This window comes from Schistocerca nitens, chromosome 2, assembly GCF_023898315.1.
Source record: "Schistocerca nitens isolate TAMUIC-IGC-003100 chromosome 2, iqSchNite1.1, whole genome shotgun sequence".
Lineage (NCBI taxonomy): Eukaryota > Metazoa > Arthropoda > Insecta > Orthoptera > Acrididae > Schistocerca > Schistocerca nitens.
In genome coordinates, this window is record NC_064615.1 from 525,315,768 (window position 1) to 525,335,836 (window position 20,069).

The 20,069-nt window shown below is 41.0% G+C and overlaps 1 protein-coding gene across 1 annotated transcript in view; it reads left to right on the plus strand.

Annotated features, from left to right (window-relative positions):
- The window catches only part of LOC126235134 (juvenile hormone esterase-like), an 86,610-nt gene that overhangs the window by 6,852 nt on the left and 59,689 nt on the right, over positions 1-20,069 (plus strand). The window contains exons 2-3 of the mRNA XM_049943866.1: positions 19,395-19,532; positions 19,636-19,795. Coding sequence (XP_049799823.1) covers positions 19,395-19,532; positions 19,636-19,795 — 298 coding nt within the window. The remainder of the gene's footprint in view (positions 1-19,394; positions 19,533-19,635; positions 19,796-20,069) is intronic.

A 20,069-nucleotide genomic window follows, 5' to 3' on the forward strand; every position in this document is an offset into this window, starting at 1 on the left:
GCCGTCTCACTCACCGCCCTCCCATCAGCCTCCTTAGCTCACAGACTGCTCAAATTTTTCCTCCTCTCGGTTTTGTCATTGATAGACGAAATTTACAGCGCCACCCAATGACTGATTGCCGTTTCATGAGCGTGCGTCCCAGTGAATGGTGGTAATGTTACATCTTGCGTGGGCTGGTGTGTGAATCGAGCATTGGCGTCTTTCTCAGACGTTCACGTAGAGGCTGTTCCCGGCGTATGTGCACATTGTTCCAATGTCTTCAGTTCTTAGCTGCCGTGCAAGCAGCCATACTACACTTTTTTGTTATCGCTGCCTCTGTGTGAGGCCTGGACAGTCTTATTTTTGTGTTTTGTTTAAGAATCTACTGGCGTTCATGATTTATAACCAGCCTTCTTACTGTTCAGAAAACATTATTTTTAAACATGCTGACTTCTTCCGTAGTTCCACTGCTTCACATACTTCCCTGTGCGGATTCTTGGCGCTGTGTGTCTTATGGTTCGTCTCCGTGCCTGACATCCCAGCTCGTTCCTCGCTTTTTTAAGGCAGGCGAAAACTGCTGCTGCCAGACAGGAGTTTCACGCGCTTACAGTGTGCATCCTTGACTCTTTCCTGCCTACGCTCTGTCTTAGTGCGTCCAGGGGTTCACTACTGTCTGCACATTTCTCATTGTGCGCTAGGCTTTTCGCAAGGTTCCCACTCTCAGACTAGCTGGAACATCTGCCAGGCTACCCCTTCTGCGGCTGCAGTGTGTCCACGCGTCTGGTGCTCGCCGTATGTGATCCAGCTTTCCTCTCGCCCTATACCGCTGACGCTGGGAATCTCTGAACATGGCCACTGGCGGAAATATCGCAATACCTGCCTCTGAACGAACTGTGTAAGAACTTGAAGTGCAATCATTAACCAAGAGTCTTAAGAAGGTTGTGTCCCGCAGCTCGCAAATATTTCAAGTATGTCATGATTTACTGGCAAGTGCTGTTGATAAACTTACTTTATTTTACAACCACTTTCCCTCCGTCAGAAAGCATCAGTTTCGTAGAACATTAACGTCAATCTAAGCTACATAAAATCAATAGTATCAACAAGAAAGAAATTTTTTCAGCAGCTCTTGGCGATAAATCGTGATTTCCTTCGAATCAAGAATTGGTCAAACGGGTTATTGTAAGTAGGTCAATTATCACGCTTTCGACACATCTCAGTCTGCGGTCTAAGTTCTCTGCTGCTAGATTTACAATCAGTTCCACAAGAAAGTGTACGCCATAACGTTAAATGTAACGTGCGCAGCAATATCTCTGGTAGTGGTCTCTAACCTGCACTCAACGCGCTTTTGCACAGTGTATAGATAAACAGGGTAAGAGTTGAATGTTTTGTTTTGTCGGTTGCAGTTTCGGCTATTTGCACTTACAGCCATTTTAAACGCTGAAAATTTGTGCAATGTTTATCAAAATGCCTTCTGAGGTGCGTTAAGAAGCTATTTGTTTCGAACGAGGCAAACTGGGTGCTTCAAGAAGATAACGATCCGAAACGTCGCGGCCGTCTCTGTACAGCGACGAAACAAGACAATGGAATGTCCACAATGGATTAGCCTGCAGTGTCTCCTGATCCAAATCCGATCGAAACACTTGATCGTATATTGAGATGAAGCTTAAAGGGAAGCCAGTATATACTTTGAAGCAGCTGTCATATAAAATCAGGACGATATGGAGAGCGTTATAGATAGAATACGCAGAAAATCTCGTGAAAAGCATGCCGAAAAAGGTGTCAAGCTATAATCGATAACTGCGGCGATTGGACAAACTATTAGGTGATTGAGCAATTAATAATAACATGTTTTGCATGTAAACATACATTTGCAGTAGCTTCTCTTATTTCATACCGATAACGGCGTACACTTTCTTGTGGAACAGACCGTATGTGTTCATTGCCCCTGAAATCTACATCGTAAGCCACCTCACGATTTGTGGTGGAAGATACTTTGTGTATTAGTCTTACTTCTCCCTTTTCCTTTTACAACCGCGAATGTTTCGCGGAAGAACGATAGCTGGTTAGCCTCAACGTGGGCTCGAATCTCTCTCATTTTATCTCCATAGTCTTTTCGCGAGATACACGTGGGATGAAGCAGTATATTTGTTGCCCAATTTGGGAAAAATAGGCTCTCGGAACTTTAACAGTGACCATTAAGTGATCCAGAGTGTCTCTCTCGCAGCGTTTGACACTGGAGTTGGTTGATAATCTCTGTGACGCTTGACACTTACGCGTTTACAAAATGAATCTGTAACGAAACGTGCTACTCTTATTTGGATCATCTCTGCTTCCTCTATCAGTCCTATCTGACACGGATCCCAGACTGAAGTGTGGTATTCAAGTATTGGTATAACCAGGGTTCTCTAAGCTACATCCTTTGTTGATGGACTACATTTTCTGGAGATTCTTTCAATCAGTGTCAGTCGGCCTTGTACCTTATCCACGACAAATTTTTTGTGGTCGTTCCACTTCAGATCTGTACGCATAGTCCTAGATATTTTGTGGAACTAACTGCTTCCAATGACTGTTCTGCGGTCGTCTAATTATAAAATTACGGGTCTTGCTGTCTATGTATAGGCAGTACGGTACATCCGTTTATGCTGAGCGTCGATTCCCACTCCAGCAGCAAACGTCGATCCTCTGCTTGTCCTCCTGCATTTCATTACGATCCCTCAGCATTACGACTTCTCTGTACGTAGCAGCATCGGCCACAAAAAAACTTACGGAACTTACGACGTTATCTACTAGGCCATTTATACATACTGTGAAAGTTAGTAGTCCAGTGACATTCCTTAGGGGTATGTCCGAAGTTACGTTTACGTCTGAAGACTTCTCTCCGTTCAGATGAGATTCTGTCTTCTTTTTACTAGAAATTCTCTAGTTTAATCACTCACTTGGTCTGGTATTCCATACGCTCATATTTTCTTCTTTGGGTGATCATCCGGAATTGTATCGAATGCATTCCGGAAATAAGGGAACACAGCATCTACGGGTACGCCTAAAACTGCTGCCCTCTAGGTCTCGTAGGCGAACAGAGCGAGCTGGTTTTCTTGCGATAGTTGTTTTCTGAACGCATGCTAACACTTAAAGAGCACATTTTTGCTTTCCATAAATTTCATAATACACGAGTATAAAATGTTCTTAAACTCTAAAACAGACGGACGGGAGAGATTAAGGCCTATAGTTTCGTGCGTCTGTTCGACGAACGTTCTTGGTTTGGTTTGGTTGTTTGGGGAAGGAGACCAGACAGCGAGGTCATCGGTCTCATCGGATTAAGGAAGGACGGTGAAGGAAGTCGGCCGTGCCCTTTCACATGAACCATCCCGGAATTTGCCTGGAGCGGTTCAGGGGAATCACGGAAAACCTAAATCAGGATAGCCGGACGCGGAATTGAACCGTCGTCCTCCCGAATACGAGTCCAGTGTGCTAGCCACTGCGCCACCTCGCTCGGTACGAACATTCTTGAACATGGGAATGATCTGTGCTGTTTTCGAATCATTAGGAATGGTTTATTCATCCAGAGACCTACGGCTCACTGCTGCTAGAAGAGAAGCATATCTTTTATGCGTACACTATATAGAATCGAATTGGTACCCACTCAGATGCAGTAGCTTTTCCTCTGTTGAGCGACTACAGTTGCTTTTCTGTCCCATGGTAACATATTTCGGTATCTGTGATTACGTCGTTCGTGCGACGATTTAAAAGAGGAACTGAATGCGATCTGCCGGCCGAAGTGGCCGTGCGGTTAAAGGCGCTGCAGTCTGGAACCGCGAGACCGCTACGGTCGCAGGTTCGAATCCTGCCTCGGGCATGGATGCTTGTGATGTCCTTAGGTTAGTTAGGTTTAACTAGTTCTAAGTTCTAGGGGACTAATGACCTCAGCAGTTGAGTCCCATAGTGCTCAGAGCCATTTGAGCCATTTTTTTGAATGCGATCTTCCTCTGTGAAAAATATATTTAGAATATCTACCTTTTGTTTGTAATCCTCCGTTTCAGTGTCATTACCGTCACAGAGTGTGTGGACAGAAGGCTCAGATGCGTTTACTGATTTAACGTAAGTCCAATACTTCCTAGGATTTTCCGTCAAGTAGATAGACAGTATTTTACATTCGAACTTGTTGAACGCTTCACTCATGGACATCCTTTTGCTAATTTTGGCTTCAATTAGCGTTTGTTTGTCTGTAAGGCACTGGCTGTATTTTAATGCCGGCCGGTGCGGCTGAGCGGTTCTAGGCACTATAGTCTGGAACCGCGAAACCGCTACGGTCGCAGGTTCGAAACCTGCCTCCGGCATGGATGTGTGTGATGTCCTTAGGTTAGTTAGGTTTAAGTAGCTCTAAGTTCTAAGGGACTGATGACCTAAGATGTTAAGTCCCATAGTGCTCAGAGCCATTTGAACCATTTGTATTTTAATTTGCAGTGGAGCTCTTTTTGCTTTCATATCAGCTTTCGAACACAGTTGTCGAACCACGATGGCTCTTTTACGCTCCTCACAACTTTGCTCGGCGCATTACTGTCTAAAGCAGAGATGCGTGGATTCTGTAGCAGAATAAAGAGAATGAAAGACGAAGCAACTATTAGGTAAAAATTGTTTACCAAATTTCAATAGGTCGCAGTGGCACACGTGCCCGCAAATCCAGTATACAATGCAGAATAATCCAAGTCCGTTGCCGAAGCTGTATTGACGTGGTAGTATCACTACAGAGGCTGAATATCCGGAAAAGTAGTACACACAACTTAACTCCGATAACAGCTTGTGGGGGGGGGGGGGGGGGGGGAGGCAGGGGGGGGGCCTCTTGATAGCGGCGCTTTCTGCGTCTGTAGAGACGGGCTTATCCCTGGAGGGGCTGCTGGATGGCGCTACACGGCCAACCTCTGAGCTGAGGATCATGTTACCCTCTCAGGTAATCTGACAAGGAGACCATCAGACCTGGTAATCACGGAGTTTGATGAGACTTATTTACGTTGTAGAGGGATCTATCGTAAGTACATTGCTCGTGGCTTTTGATCCTACGGCCCCTAGTTTCCGAAAAAATCGATATTAAAATTTTATGGTTACCACCTATGCCCGCAACGTTAGTCATGTTTCGATCAAGCGAGCGGAGTGCAGAGGCCTGGGTTTACAGCTGCCACGCTATGGATTAGCCAACCATCTGATGTTTACTTTTACAGCGTGGTTAAAATATCCACGAAAAAAATTCAAATGTTGCATTCACAGGAATGATCAAATACGCGTCGTTCGCATCGAAAACTATCGAACAAAGAACAATTGTTCTGCATCCAAACAAACTGTGTTTTCCGGTACCACTTTCGAATAAGTAGCTTTCATTAAATGCTTTGTGTTTCCTTTGCAACAAATACCACCGGAATTTTGTTCTAGCTCAGCAAGTGGTTGCGAGTAAGACGATTATGTAATCTGTTCTGTTACAGATGGAGTGCACATCTGAATAAAGTTTGTTGTGATGTTCGGTTTATTAATGAAATTACTAAAGGAACAATGACTGCTTTCGCATATCATACTATTTCATGATATTCTGTACGAAGAAACTGAAAAAAAGGAGCTACACAGAGAAGTTCAAAACGCGCACCACAAGCATGGTGGCCATTACCATTAACCGCAGTACTACGCGTTCTTATTTACAGCGATTATTTAGTTCAAAAATGGCTCTGAGCAGTATGGGACTCAACTGCTGAGGTCATTAGTCCCCTAGAACTTAGAACTAGTTAAACCTAACTAACCTAAGGACATCACAAACATCCATGCCCGAGGCAGGATTCGAACCTGCGACCGTAGCGGTCTTGCGGTTCCAGACTGCAGCGCCTTTAACCGCACGGCCACTTGGGCCGGCTGCGATATTTAGTATTGCTGTGAAGACCTAAAGATCACTGATTGCCTGTTCCGTGCTGACTCAAAAGTTCGGGTCTGTATGTCACCAGCACTTCTAAGATGTTACTTTCATGAGCTGGTTCTGTAATTAAATATTGTAGGTCATTTTCAGACGAGGCACTTAGAACAATTGCCTACTGTCTTTCCTAATCACTTGAGTCTCCCAGTCTAAAGCTGGCTCAAACCTCCAGCTAAAACTGTAACATGGCCAGGAAATCTTACGCGAAATGTTCTCCAAGCATCCCCTTAAATGTTTCGCCACTACTGCTCGTGAGCCAGGTGGCGTATAAAAGCATCAGATGACCACGTCTGATCTTCCTTTAACACTTATCTTCACCCAAATTATTTCGTATTCTGAATCTGTTCTAACATCATTTGATATTACCATATTTTTATGACTATCAACAGGCTTCCACTGCCAGCAATCGACCTACCTTTCCTATATACATTTCAATCAGTGTTAAGATTTTATTTGCTGCTAACACCTGGTTTCAGCCACTCTCTGTCCCGGGTACTATGTGGGCGTTGTTACTGTTCATAAGTGAGTATAGTCCTGATTCCATCCCATAGACGATCCTGACGCTAACTATACTAACATCTCCTTTCTTTGATCTACAGTCACAAATGATACCCTGCCTGGAATCGCAATACATCTTATCGGGTTGCTAGAGGGATTTCTCTACCCTAAAAAGCCAAATGTGCACGTCACAAGTACTCAATTACCCCAGCACCTGCTTCATGTGTGTAGTCCATGCCTGACTTATTAAGGGGAGCCCTACACTTCTGCTCCTGATGGCGGAGGTCGACAAATATTCGTTCCAGATCGTCACAGCAACGCGATCGGTTCTCGGAACGATTGTTGCTTCCAGACCCCTTTCCCCCACCCCAGGCTAGTGGTCTTCGCTGAATGAGCCACACTCCTGAAGGAACCGGGGATGGTCTCCGAAACCAGGCAGCAGGAGTCATTCGTGCCGACATGAGCCACGATTTGCTGCCAGGTACAGCCAGTGCATTCAGTAGCTGCCAGCACAGCCTGCTTCACGTCTCAGACGATACTCTCGTGGCAAGCAAACAGGCTAGTCGCTGGTCTTGTTTACAGACTTGCCCACTGTTTCCCTGCAGGGCTTCATTACCCGCCTAAGATTGGAGCTACCAGTTACAAGCTATATCACTCTCTGTGCTTGTTCGGACCTCTCATGAAAATCGGGCACAGTCCGAACATTCGAAGCATTTTGCGCTGACTCGGACATACTTTCAGGAGTGATCAATACCTCAGACCTGTTTTTAAGGCGTAAGGGGACATCTGTGCCGCAGTTATCCGCTTTCGTCTTCCACCCAGATATTTGCGATCTCTCACCGTGAGATAAGTGTCGACCGGCAGGGACGAGCGAATCGAAATCCGCAGCGGCGTCAGGAATCCCAGGCAGCGCTGGAGGCTCCAGTGGAACTAAAGCAGGTGCCCCAACGCTACAGCAGCCTAGGGCAGCAGTCCGAAGCCTGTCGATTGTGGCCAACACAGCATCCAGATATTTAGGGATGGTGGCCAATTCCTCATGCATCTGTACACAACAGACCGAGTCCCTATCCTACTTTAATCAATTTGTGTCTGTATCATAAGTAATGGAACACTAAGCCAAAAAGTTTCTTGGAACTACCTAAATACTGCTGCTGCTTCTAGTTTATACTACACTCCAAAATCAATTCATCCAAGCCAAATCCACTCAAACTTTACACAAAAGCCGTAAGAGTAAGTCAGTGAACACTGTCCTAAACAGTAAAATGCACAGATACAGTTCACTTTGTCGCAGGAGTACATGAAAACAGAAACTAAACCAAATACTGTGTGTACAGCAAAAGCTGTTACGGTTCCAAGCACAGCCATGGGAGAGAGCTGCTACAACCTCCCGTGACAGCATCCCGTAGATATTGGATGCTAGTGACAACTTTCACTTGTGACATTCTCTTTTATGAAGAATTACATACTGAATTCTATTAGCTACAAAGTTTCCAGTCAAGTTACTTACCTGATCTTTTAACCCATTCTTTACCAGGTAAAGGTGTGGAACTCTATTGTAGGCTTATTAGTTATCAATAAACACGATATCATTGCAGGTTATGCTATCTACGGGTCCATACAATTGGTTCTAGTACAGATACATCTCAGAATTCTACAACAAATTGCTCTGTAGTTCTGCGCGTCTTCCTGAGACGTTCCTTAAAATGTGGGACGAGTTGCACGTATTACCACTCACACGAGAAGCTTAGTTGTTGTCCCAGCGACATGCAATAGTTGCTAAAACAAGAACCAATTCTTTCACTGTTTGGTATAGAATGTCAGTTTACAGTAAAGTACCAAAAGAATAACAACAAGAAAATAGCTGTCGGGCTTAATGCAGAGATCTGTTCAAAACACCAACGCTTACTAATCATTTGAACACAAGGAAGTTATAACTGGTCTGTTGAAACAGCTCTGTAAATGACCAGGAACAAGTTTAGTCGGAACTTACATTTACCAAGAAAGAATGAACATGAAAACCCAAAACAACATTTTGTACCAGGGAATAAAACAGTACAATAATCTGCCCAAGCAGATAGAAAAGATTTGCTGAAACAAAAGTACTGGGAAAGGTATTTAAAAAGCACCTATTAAGCAATACATCCTTTGCAGTGAAGGATTACATCACACAGAGGTGTGTTAGAAAATGTAACACGAAGAAATAATAAAACGATCGTAAGACAGCTATTATATCACATAACACTTCCATACTGTGTTCTTCCCTTTCTTTCTTCTATGTTCTTCCCTTTTTTTTTCTTTCCTTTTCTTTTTTTGCTTTTTGTGGAAAGCTTTACTCGCAAATCTGCGAATTTTATAATCTTCTTATTCTCTATCCAAACTCAACATCTGATTCGTTGTAGAGGAATACTTATTTAGTTTTTCTGGCTTGCAGATGGGAAGTTGTGGTACACTAATATCGTCGCAATGGTCCTGACGGCAACCGATTGAAGTGTTACTTTATGAAACGATGTGGGTATAGTGTGTGTGTGTGTGTGTGTAGTGAATGGGGGTGAGAAATGAATAAACAGTGGACTGCTTTCCTTTAAAAATATTAAATAACTCATTTATAAAACTGTAGTGTACACGGGGATAAACTGAATTAGGTAACATTGTCTTAAACAGAACGGCCTTGAAATCGAGAGGGTTGAGGCTGTGGCCATCATTATTTAGATTTTACGTGGTTTACCTAAATTACTTCAGGCAAATGTCACTGTTATTTCTGCTGTGAAATTGAAGAACCAAGAGGGGTCCAGTATCCCTGTAAAACTGATTTACAGATGAATATAACTACTACTACCACATTTTCTACTACAATGTAACAAGCAACGTCATCCGTTCCAGTAGCATTTCCTCTGTCGTGTGTGTTCGACAGGAGTCAGTTCAGAACTCACTTATTTCTCTCTCTCTAATGTTTTAGCTTCCATGCGACAGTCGACAGAAGGAATTTTTTTTAATAAGTACTCTCTTTTCGATCATGCTTGTTCATGTTTTAATTGGAAGCACGCTTCAACACTACTAGAAAGATGCGATGAGTTTCGAGTCCTGGAAGTGCTGGCGTTTGAGATCAAAGGAATTAAGCTGTGCTCGTATCAGGTAATTAGTGAAATCCGGTATATAGTAGTGAAATCTTAGCGATATGGGTTGTGTTGAGAATATGTCTCATCCGTGTGTGACAAAGCTTTTGACCTATACGCATCATGAAAGAACAAAACATTTCTTAGAAACTTCTTGACAGCTTAAAACTACGTGCTTGTCAGTGACTGAACCTTGCATTTTCATTGTGACACTTACCAAGAAGGACGTCCTTCTGTGGTCTTCCGGCAAAATTTGCATGAAATATTTGTGCCTTTAGAAGTGCTGTATCGCATCGTCTGTGGTGTAACACCGAGTATGGCTGATTTGATGTCGACCTTGACGAATCGGATATGATTAAAGCTCAGCCGAGATTGCGGTCTGTTCTTTTATCTACCATGAAACAAGTTATATATGGCTTAGATAAGGATGGTGTTTGTACGTTGATAGAGTAATATTGTAGACTTGTGTCGTCTGCTTGGATGGCTGGCCTCGTTTAATGATGTTATTCAGACTCACTTGATTACTCTCTTGAAACGGTGATAATAATGAAAAGGAAACATATGTACTATTTTTTCAAGTCGGAAATAATGAAATACCTGAGTTCCATTCATGTCTTGTTTCTCTGAAGAGATTATTTTGCTACGAAAAGCCTCTACACATTCGTCTACAGCTATTTTATTTATACACATTTCAGTACTTAGAGTCCTGTTTCAAACAGACACTTGTATGTTATCTGCAAAAACTGTTTGTACTATACTGTTTGTAACTATACTGTTTGTTACTATACTGTTTGTTACTATACAAATTTCTTCTAAAATTATATAAACAAAATGTCATAGCAGTTGAAATTTCTTTACAAAATGCAAAGACATTATGTGTTACAAACGCATGGGGCTGTTGTTCTTAAAAGTTAATGTTTGGGTCTTGTTTTAAGAGATTTTTACAACAGCCACCTTTTAGCAAGCACTGGAATGAGCGATTTTAATTGCCTTCAGCATAATAGTCACTGTTCGCTTATCGTGGTTCCACCAAGTAGTTAAGCTTTGGGTAGAAATTAAAAATTACTTGTACGTCAAGACAGCGACTGATACTGAGAAGTTCCAAATACATCAGTTCTGATGTATCAGTTATGATTCACATTTAAATTTTTGATGAAATATTAGAGACCCAGACAAGCCATAGCGTTAATGTTACGGAAATCACACTAAAAAAGAAAGAAAAAGTTAAAGGAGAGGGATGAGGAGGGGTTTACCTCCAACAAATATACGGGACACTACCTTGGTGTTGTATCCTCCCTCTTCGTTGTCTCACGGACATTTTTGTGAAACCGGCTGTTGTCACGAAGGTGAAGTCACAATTTAACGGCGTCACCAGTAGTCGATTTTGCGTGTGTGATGATACACTTGTTATGTTGAAACTATATTTGCTTTGGTAACAACAACAGGTATTTTGGACACTGTAGCGATGCGGCCTGTTTCGTCTTTCTGATAACATTGAAAATACTCATCATGGTAAGTTCTTCAGAAGCGCATGATATTGTGCTTCTGATCTGAGGAAAGCCATAAGAAACTAGCTGCGCTACACATGCAAATAGGATGCGTAGAGTTATTTTATTGTCCTAACCATTTAAAACGAGTTAATTTCATTACGTCTGACAGTAACTATTAAATGAAGAAAAAATTCATTATGAAAGTATCTGCTCCATATTGCCCCTATAGGTACACAAGTACGTACACAAATTTTGCCAACTGGTCCGTCCTAACACATAGTTCCAGAAATGGAAGTATGAAAATAGGCTCAGTTTGCACAAACTATTTCACATTTACAGCACGCTTTGTATCTAGAGCCAGCTCAAAATTTTCACTCACGACCTGTTATTGAAATGACTACACTTTTTATATGTTAATAAGCTATTTGTAGAAAACATTCCATATTTAATGGTATTAAACGCTATCTCAAACCATGTAGTTCACCCTGTTTAGAACCACGGTAATTCACAGCTACGACTGCACAGTACTTTTACATATTGATCCAATCCTTTATAAAACAATTATTGTACAATCTTCACCAAACTGATTGCAGCTCCATGCTACATGGCCTCAGCACGAGAGCAGACCAGGAACTCCTCAAGACTCCAAGACTCAAATCGTCTCCCGCTACCAAAGCGCACAAAATATCTCTTCTCTGATAGGTCGAATAACACAGTAGCCAATAATCTCCCCCTTTAAATTTACGTAACTTGGTATCATCTTCTTTTGGCCAATCACAGTTCTTAAATCAGTTTACACGAAAATTCGAACTAACACATTCCAAACAGCAAATGAAATCAAATTAACCTGATATTTACAGATTGAAGGGCAGAAGAAACTATTTTATTTCAAAACAACTCGAAAAATAGCTACTTTACAGTAGTGGTATTCCCTCATGTCTGTGACTCACTGTAGCACAATTCGATTCACATGCTCACTACAATTAATTAATTAATAGTACAACAATTTGTACGTCACATTCACACCTCATTCACCCCGTCATTCATTCAGTCAGCACAACGAATGAAAATGTCATACAACACATAAAATAATAACAACTGTCTGAAACTGAAACTATTACTTAAATTTTAGATTTTTTATCAAAATGCTGTTTACTCAGTTATTTAATGATGAAGTATTCAGTTGAAGTTCTTCACTGAATTCCGCAAAAAACATATCTTTATGTCGGAACGTGATAAATTTTGTATTTTAAGTAATTTTGCGTATTTCAGAAGTTACTTTGGATTTTAAACTGAAATCCTTACTGTCGTTAAATATGATTCCACTCACAAAAGAATATGCAAGATTCCGTAACAGCTGGGCTACTAGAAATGTATTTAATAATCCACAGTTATGTTTACGATATCGGACCTCTGTTAAGTAGACACCTGTAGCTTGACTTCACGCGCCAGCCGATTTAAGCGTTACGAATTCCACTCTCGGCGTGCAAAAGTGTCCACAGGGTTTGTGAGTCACTGAATGTTGCAAGAAAGGATCTGTCCCGTTCCATACCGATGGTTTATCCTGTTAAGCTCCATGTATAACAGCACATATCCATAGGGGGGCTCTTCATTAGAGGTCACAAAATTCCACACAAACTATAACATAGAAACGTGTTTGGCATTAAATAATATTTTGGCATTAAATAATGTTTTGGCATTAAATAATATTGTGGCATTAAATATTATTTTCACCACTGACACCATTTGATATTCCTGATGTGATTTGAAAGCTTCTTAATTATAGGATAAATATTTTAGGGCAATTATTCATAAATGATTGTAGCTTCGACGATAATTGTCTCCATTGCTGAATTAATGCCTTCGTCGCTTTCTTCCTCAGGAGGTACTAGTGGCATCTAACTCGCATTTACCAAGTACGTAAATAATCTCGTAACTTGATGTTAGCTGGCAGAATATCTCGCTAGCTGTTTGTAATTTTGGCGTTTTAGGCACCAAGACACTTAATTTTACGAATCTTCTACATTTCCTTTCCTGAAGTTGAATAACTTAAGGAAAGGGCCGTAATGATATCGGTTTTCACAAAACGTTTCAGGAGGCTGGCAGTGAGGTTTCTTTTAGAATGAAAATGCAGATAACCTTGACATTTTTCCCGTGAGCATCTCTTGTATCTTCTTCTATAGAAGTTGAAAACAACTTCTGATTTCGTATTGCCTGGTTTTTGTTCCATCAGAAAATATCTGCTGAGCCTTCTGATACACATTACGTAATTATAATTTATTATTCATCCAGATTTCCATGATTATTAAAAATAATCAATTTTCATACGTTTAGCGGTCTTAGCTTCCCAAACTCCGTTCTCATTCCATGTTTCTATTCAGAAATTCTCCAGTGTGTTAATGTTAGGGTGTCTTTGTGACTGCTGACTAGTCAGGGATATAATTACTGTGTGCAGAAATTTATAAGGAAAATAGTGCTCATCTGTATGAATACATTGAACAGCGCAGATAACATTTCTGGGTTGAATGTTCCAGATCTCGTACTCGAATCTATTGTGGCTTATCTTCAGCGTCTGTAAAAGGTGTAATGCAGCTCTCTGTGTTTCAGAAATCCGAGATATGTACTACAGTCATTGTGTGTAACATGAGGATTCCATTTCTTAGCACCAGCCCAATAATTTTTTATTTAATCAAACTGTGTAATAGACTTCAAGGACGAATGAATTTTTCCGTCAATCATAGCATCTCTATAAGTGGAATGAATCTTCCGACTCTCTTTAAGAGGTCTACAGCTCAGAGACACTGTACTTCGTAAATCTCCTACACTTCATAGCCAGCCCTAGCTGTACGAGGCGTCCCACCATTAGCGCAGCAAGAGGTTAGGATCTGTAGACATTTTATTCAGCGCAGTAGTCTTAAATATTACTAAATATTCATCTCTACATTGTCGAACGTTGCATTAAGCACTACGCCTATAGAGTTCACAGCTTAAAAAGAACAAAGAAGCATTCACAAGGGAGAACGGGAGGAAATGAACCTTCACGGGTTATGTGATGAAATTTCAGTGATTACAAAATGTAGTAAATTTTAACAAGAACGTGCCAGCATCAGCTTATCATGATGACACTGCACTACCTCTGATCTGGATGCGTGCACTGATTTCATTCGGAATGGTGTCGTAAGGCAAGTAGCTGGCCCCTCAGGTGTTTTAACTGGTATTTGGCATCTTGGTGCTGGATGACACACTCCGTGTCGTTCACAGCCATTACTCAGTGTCTGACGCTATTCACGTCCCTTATATGTTGTTTCTCACCTAGGAGCCCTAAGGCGCATTTTCTCTGTTGTTTTAGCAGATATTTGCAATTCCGTTTCCACATAGTGTAGCTGGAGTCAGCGCAAACAAATAGTATTCATCGCATCTTTCATGCGACGCCAATTGTCGGCGGAAAACGTCGGTTTGTTTCTCGGTACAGACAAAATGACTTTTGAAGACCAATTTTTCTCACCAATTCGATAGAGTGATTCCAGATTAAAATGCGATTGTCGTATGACTAGGGCGTCCCGTCGGGTAGACCGTTCGCCGGGTGCAAGTCTTTCGATTTGACGCCACTTCGGTGACTTGGGCGCCGATGGGGATGAAGATGATTAGGACAAACCAACACTCAGTCCCTGTGCGGAGAAAATCTCCGACCCAGCCGGTAATCGAACACGGGCCATTAGGTTTGACATTCTGTCGCGCTGACCACATTTTTTTATTTTTTTATTCATTTTGTTCGATATAGTTCGTTTCGTTTGGTCTGGGCGGACGTCACAAGACATCTATTCAAGTCGATCGTTGATTCCTTGACTCAGTTTTTTTATTAAAGAGAGCACGCATCCCTCTGATCAAACACGGTGAGCTACCGTGCCGGCGATCACTCAGCTACCGGGGCCGGACGATTCCAAATTAGTTTAGTGTGGTATCTGTTTTATAGGTATGTATTAACAGGGCAGCACTGCCCTGGCTCGCGATGAGCGCTACCGCCTAGCATGCAGCGCTGCTGAGTCGCTGCTGGATTGCTATTTATTCATCGTGTTTTACTGTCCCTGTTAATTCATATCAATAAAACGAACATCACGCTAGACTAATCTGAGACAGCTCTATAGAAAGGAACTTGAAATTCTGATTTAAAAGTCATTTTCTTTTGTAACGAGTAACAACCAACGCTTTTCGTCGACACTGAGCATCGTATGAAAGACAAGATGCGCACTATTTCTTACGGCTAACTTCGACAACACAGCACAAAAATGAAATTGCAGAACGTTAGAGGAATTGCAAATGACTATCCTGAAGAGAGGCACCCTGTATATGAGACATAGCCTGCAACAATGTCTAAGTATGAATAAACTTTACTCTTTAATATATCATAATCACTGGACTCAACACATTAAATTTGTCTTCAGGTTTCTACAGGTTATTTGCTGTACGATTCGATCTAGCCCCATTACAAATTAAAACTCTCTTTTGTCACTTTACAAGCTGGGTCAGTGCAAGAGGCTGTTTGGAAAGTGCGAACGGATATCCATTTGTGCAAGAGGCCAAGAAATATATTATATTTGCTCCACCATCGTCCCTGTACGTAAGTGCAAGTAACATTTATTTTGATTGTAGGCTCTGACGTACAAGAACGATGGATCGGCCCCTACGCACATTACAAATTAGGATCAGTCATGAAAAGGGAACATTACGTTATGCGTTCAATAAAATAGTGTAGACGAATTGATGTCAATATTTATTCATACAAGTAACATAAACTAATCGTATTAATAAAATTATAATTTTGAAGCCGCATACTTATTGAACACAAGAATATATTATTCGTTTAAACCTGATAAATCGCGAGTGGGACAGAAAGTCCCAAATAATGAAAGGACTGCTGCATGCCTATTCGTCTTATTTGCGGAGAAACGTCCGATTTTATTATACTACATGGATAACCAATGCGCACAGGAGAACGGAGGGTATGCTAAAAGCATCAATTTGGCTAGCAATCGGCATGCATACCCCACGTGGCAGGACTCATAGTGGAAGCCAGTTAAATTGTTTCAGGAAACACTGTGCCGATCTATTTAACACCATCAGACACTGAATGGTACAACGTGAAAGCAATCACAAAGAAAAGTTGGCCTGATTATGAAAATTACAATTGTGAATTATTGGGGATGCTGGAGAAACACTATTGAAATGATCTACACTTCTTGAATTGAGACCATCTCAAAACTCCATGGGGTGTAACAAAATGCAGCATGCAATCATAAAAATGGCAACGGCCTTGCCGCAGTGGATAAACCGATTCCCGTCAGATCACCGAAGTTAAGCGCTATCGGGCGTCGACGGCACTTGGATGGGTGACTATTCGGGCCGTCACGCGCTGTTGCCATTTTTCGAGGTTCACTCAGCCTCGTGATGTCAATTGGGGAGATACTCGACCGAATAGTAGCGGCTCTGGTCAAATAAAACCACCATAACGGCCGGGAGAGCGGTGTGCTGACCACACGCCCCCCTATCCGCATCCTCTGCTGAGGATGACACGGCGGCCGGATGGTACCGTTGGACCACTTCTTAGGAGGGTGCATAGTAATGTGTCAAAGTGGGGAAATAAGGACCAAATTGGTTCACTTCTTGACGGTTAAGGGTGGTAGGACGTCAAACGGGCCGACTTCGAGAAGGAGAGGCACCACAGGACATTTTAATTTGCACTATCTATTCTTTTACAAATGAAGTCATAATACTTTGTCAGCGTGACCAGGAAGAATTCAGGATTTACACTCATAGCAGTGGAAGTTCAAAAAACACGAAAAAATTTTTTTTAAATGTGAAATTACATGATTTTTTCACTTACTGTTGGCTGTATTTGTTGCTATAGGTACACTTTTCTTCATAAGTAAGAGAGATTCTTCGATGAATTTTGCACAGCTTACAAAAAATACTTACAGGTGTATGAAACTCTAGAATTTATTTAATCTATGGAAAAATGAATGGGATGTTACGTTTTAAACTTCGTGTTTAGAGAAAACTTGAATTTTATAGTTAATCTCAATTTTTACCACATTTTTAACAGATTTGGGAAATTCTAGAGTTTCATACACCTGTAAGTATGGTTTATATGCTGTACAAAATTCATCGAAGAATCTCTCTTACTTATGAAGAAAAGTGTACCTACAGCAACAGATGCAGCCAATACCAAGTGAAAAAAATAATGAAATTTCACATGTAAAAAAAATTGTTTTGTTGTGTTTTTGAACTTCCTCCTGCTATGAGTGTGAATCCTTCCTGGTCATGCTGACAAAGTTTTATGAATTTATTTGTAAAAGTATAGACAGTGTAAATTAAAATGTCCTGTGGTGCATCTCCTGCTCCAAGTTGGCCCGTTTCACGTCCTACCCCCCTTAAGAGGTTGTAGTACCGGCCAACTTGGTGTTATTTTGGGAATTTTCGTAATTTCATCAGTCATTTCGTCGAATATTGGCCTGGGTTATCAAAAACCTATAGCTTTAAAAACATTTCACTTTAATTAATTCACTGAACTACAAAAATAGAAGGCATAGAAGTAGAAAGTACTGCAATAAACTCATTAACATGATCAGATGCGAAGTTCTGGATGGAAGAAAAGTGTTGTACATTGCGTCAAAATTAAATGAGCCTTTTTAATGTTTATTTCCTGTTTTGTTACTTCGAGGAGTACATATGAGTAATAGTTCTGATGGGTAGTTTTGTTAATTACCAAAAATTTTTCTCGAGCATTCTAATTTGCTGCTACTTCGTAGCTTTAATTATTAAGTTCAGCATAATATTATGGATTTATGAACTGCAATAGCATTTGTAAATTCTTTGTAGGTTTATTTTCTAAATCGTTAGATGCACTAGATTTAATCATAAGGGGAAATAATTTCAGATCGTTAAAGAAGGAGATGCTATCCATATTCATATTAAGACAACAGTATATTATTTGTATAGATTATTTAAGTACTGGGTGATTATAATTTAAGTGCAGCTATTCATGGAGGTCCAGTGTGGGCTGTAATTAGTGTATGGGAGCAAAATTTTGCAGAGGTTCTAGAGCATTAATGAGGAACCGATTTACGTTGTAAAAAATTACTTCTAATTTTAGTCACCAGGTGCAAATCTGTAATGGTTTGGGAACAGGACGTGTTCAGAAAGGATCAGAAAAGTGAGAAACCGCCGCTTACACAGTTTGTTCAATATGAGCACCAGAGACGATGAGAAGGTGCTGTACAAGGCGAGACTTGCTCCTCGTGCCCGAGATTGGAATCCAGGCCTAGATTGAATGACTTGACACAGTTTCCTCACTCGCCACTAATAACTACATATACTACTCTCAATCCCATCCAGGCTATGTTGAAAATTATTCTTACTCACATGCCCCACTTTCCTTTATTTCAGTTGCTACTATTTCTCTTGTTGATTAATAAATTTTGCTTTGTATAATCACAGCTGCTTCACTCAACTGCTTAGTTTCACTATTACATCTTATCTGTTTGTAATTTAAGACCTATTAAAGACCATTTAGTTCAGTCACATATTTGGACTATCTCATCAAAGTTTATTGTCCAGCTTATATTCCTGTGTGAAGAACTGTTGTAATTATATTGCATAGTTCATTAGTTAAAATGTTACGTATTTTGTCTTAGTTAATTAATCTTAAGTCGCATTTACTCTGAAATAATCCCTCATGTTTTATTCCTTAATCTAGTTTTAACATTTTTCATCTCTAGAAATAGAGATACTCCGTAGATTCAGTAGTTTCATGTCTTTTATCCAACAAAATTTCACTGCACCACATACTTATCCTCGTACCTGATGTTGGTCTAACAGCCGAAAATTGGTTTGTGAAATACATAATATACATTGTAGAATATTGCATCAGTGTTGTGTGTGTTTTCATTCATAATATATAAAATATTCCTCCAACAACCGACGGAACAGCCAATCAATGTAACTATTTGTTGGCACTGTAAATTGGTTCCGCATTAAAGCATTAGCATATATACCAAGTTACGCTGCGATTCGATAGTTAGAGTCCACACTAAATCTCCGTGAGGAGCTGCACTTTAATTACAACCCCCTGGTATGACTTCCTATTGTCTGTCAGAGTAATCTGAAAAAAATATTGAATTGAGAATACCAGTCGTTTGACACTTTGTGTACTACGTGTGGAATTCAGGTGTTGCACACACTTTGTCAGTTATAACAAAAATGGCAATTTCAAAATCTTGCCCCCTTTTGGTTAAATTTATGCCTATGTTAATGCTGGTCACCAAGACTGATTTGATAGTTTATTTAACTTTATTTATTTATTTTCGGCAGCCGCCTCAGCCAGCAGAAGCATGGACCGGCATTAGGGATGCGACGTCTAAGTGCCCAGTTGCCCCACAGATCAACGATATAACGAACAAGTACGTCGGAAACGAGGACTGCCTGTTTCTCAACGTTTACACACCAGAGGTACGGCACCTTGTTAGTGCGCTTCTGATAGTTACTTCTAGTTAACCTTTTAGAGGCTCACGATCCTGCCTCGTTATTTCATAGGCAATGTGTCAAATTACAGTTACCATCGGGAGCGGGTGATGCGCTGAAGCCGGTGATGGTGTGGATCCACGGCGGGGGATTCACGACGGGGTCTGGCGATGGCGACCTGTATGGCCCTGACTACCTGCTGGCCCACGGCGTAGTCGTCGTGACCATCAACTACCGCCTGGGTGTTCTGGGTAAGGATGGATGTACAAATCACTGACGTTGGGTCCAGTGCTATAGCTGAAAGGGCAATAACAGTAAAAGATAATTCAAACTATGGACAATGTCAAAATACCGACTTTTGGGTAAGGACTAGACTTCCGACAATTATAGATGTGTATTGTGGATATGTGTATGGTAGATGTGTAACGAAATTATTTTGTACGTAGTGGATCAGTAGAATTTAGCGACTGTTTGTGGACTACGAGATTCAACAATGAGATCAATTACCTAGTTAGAAATGCGATT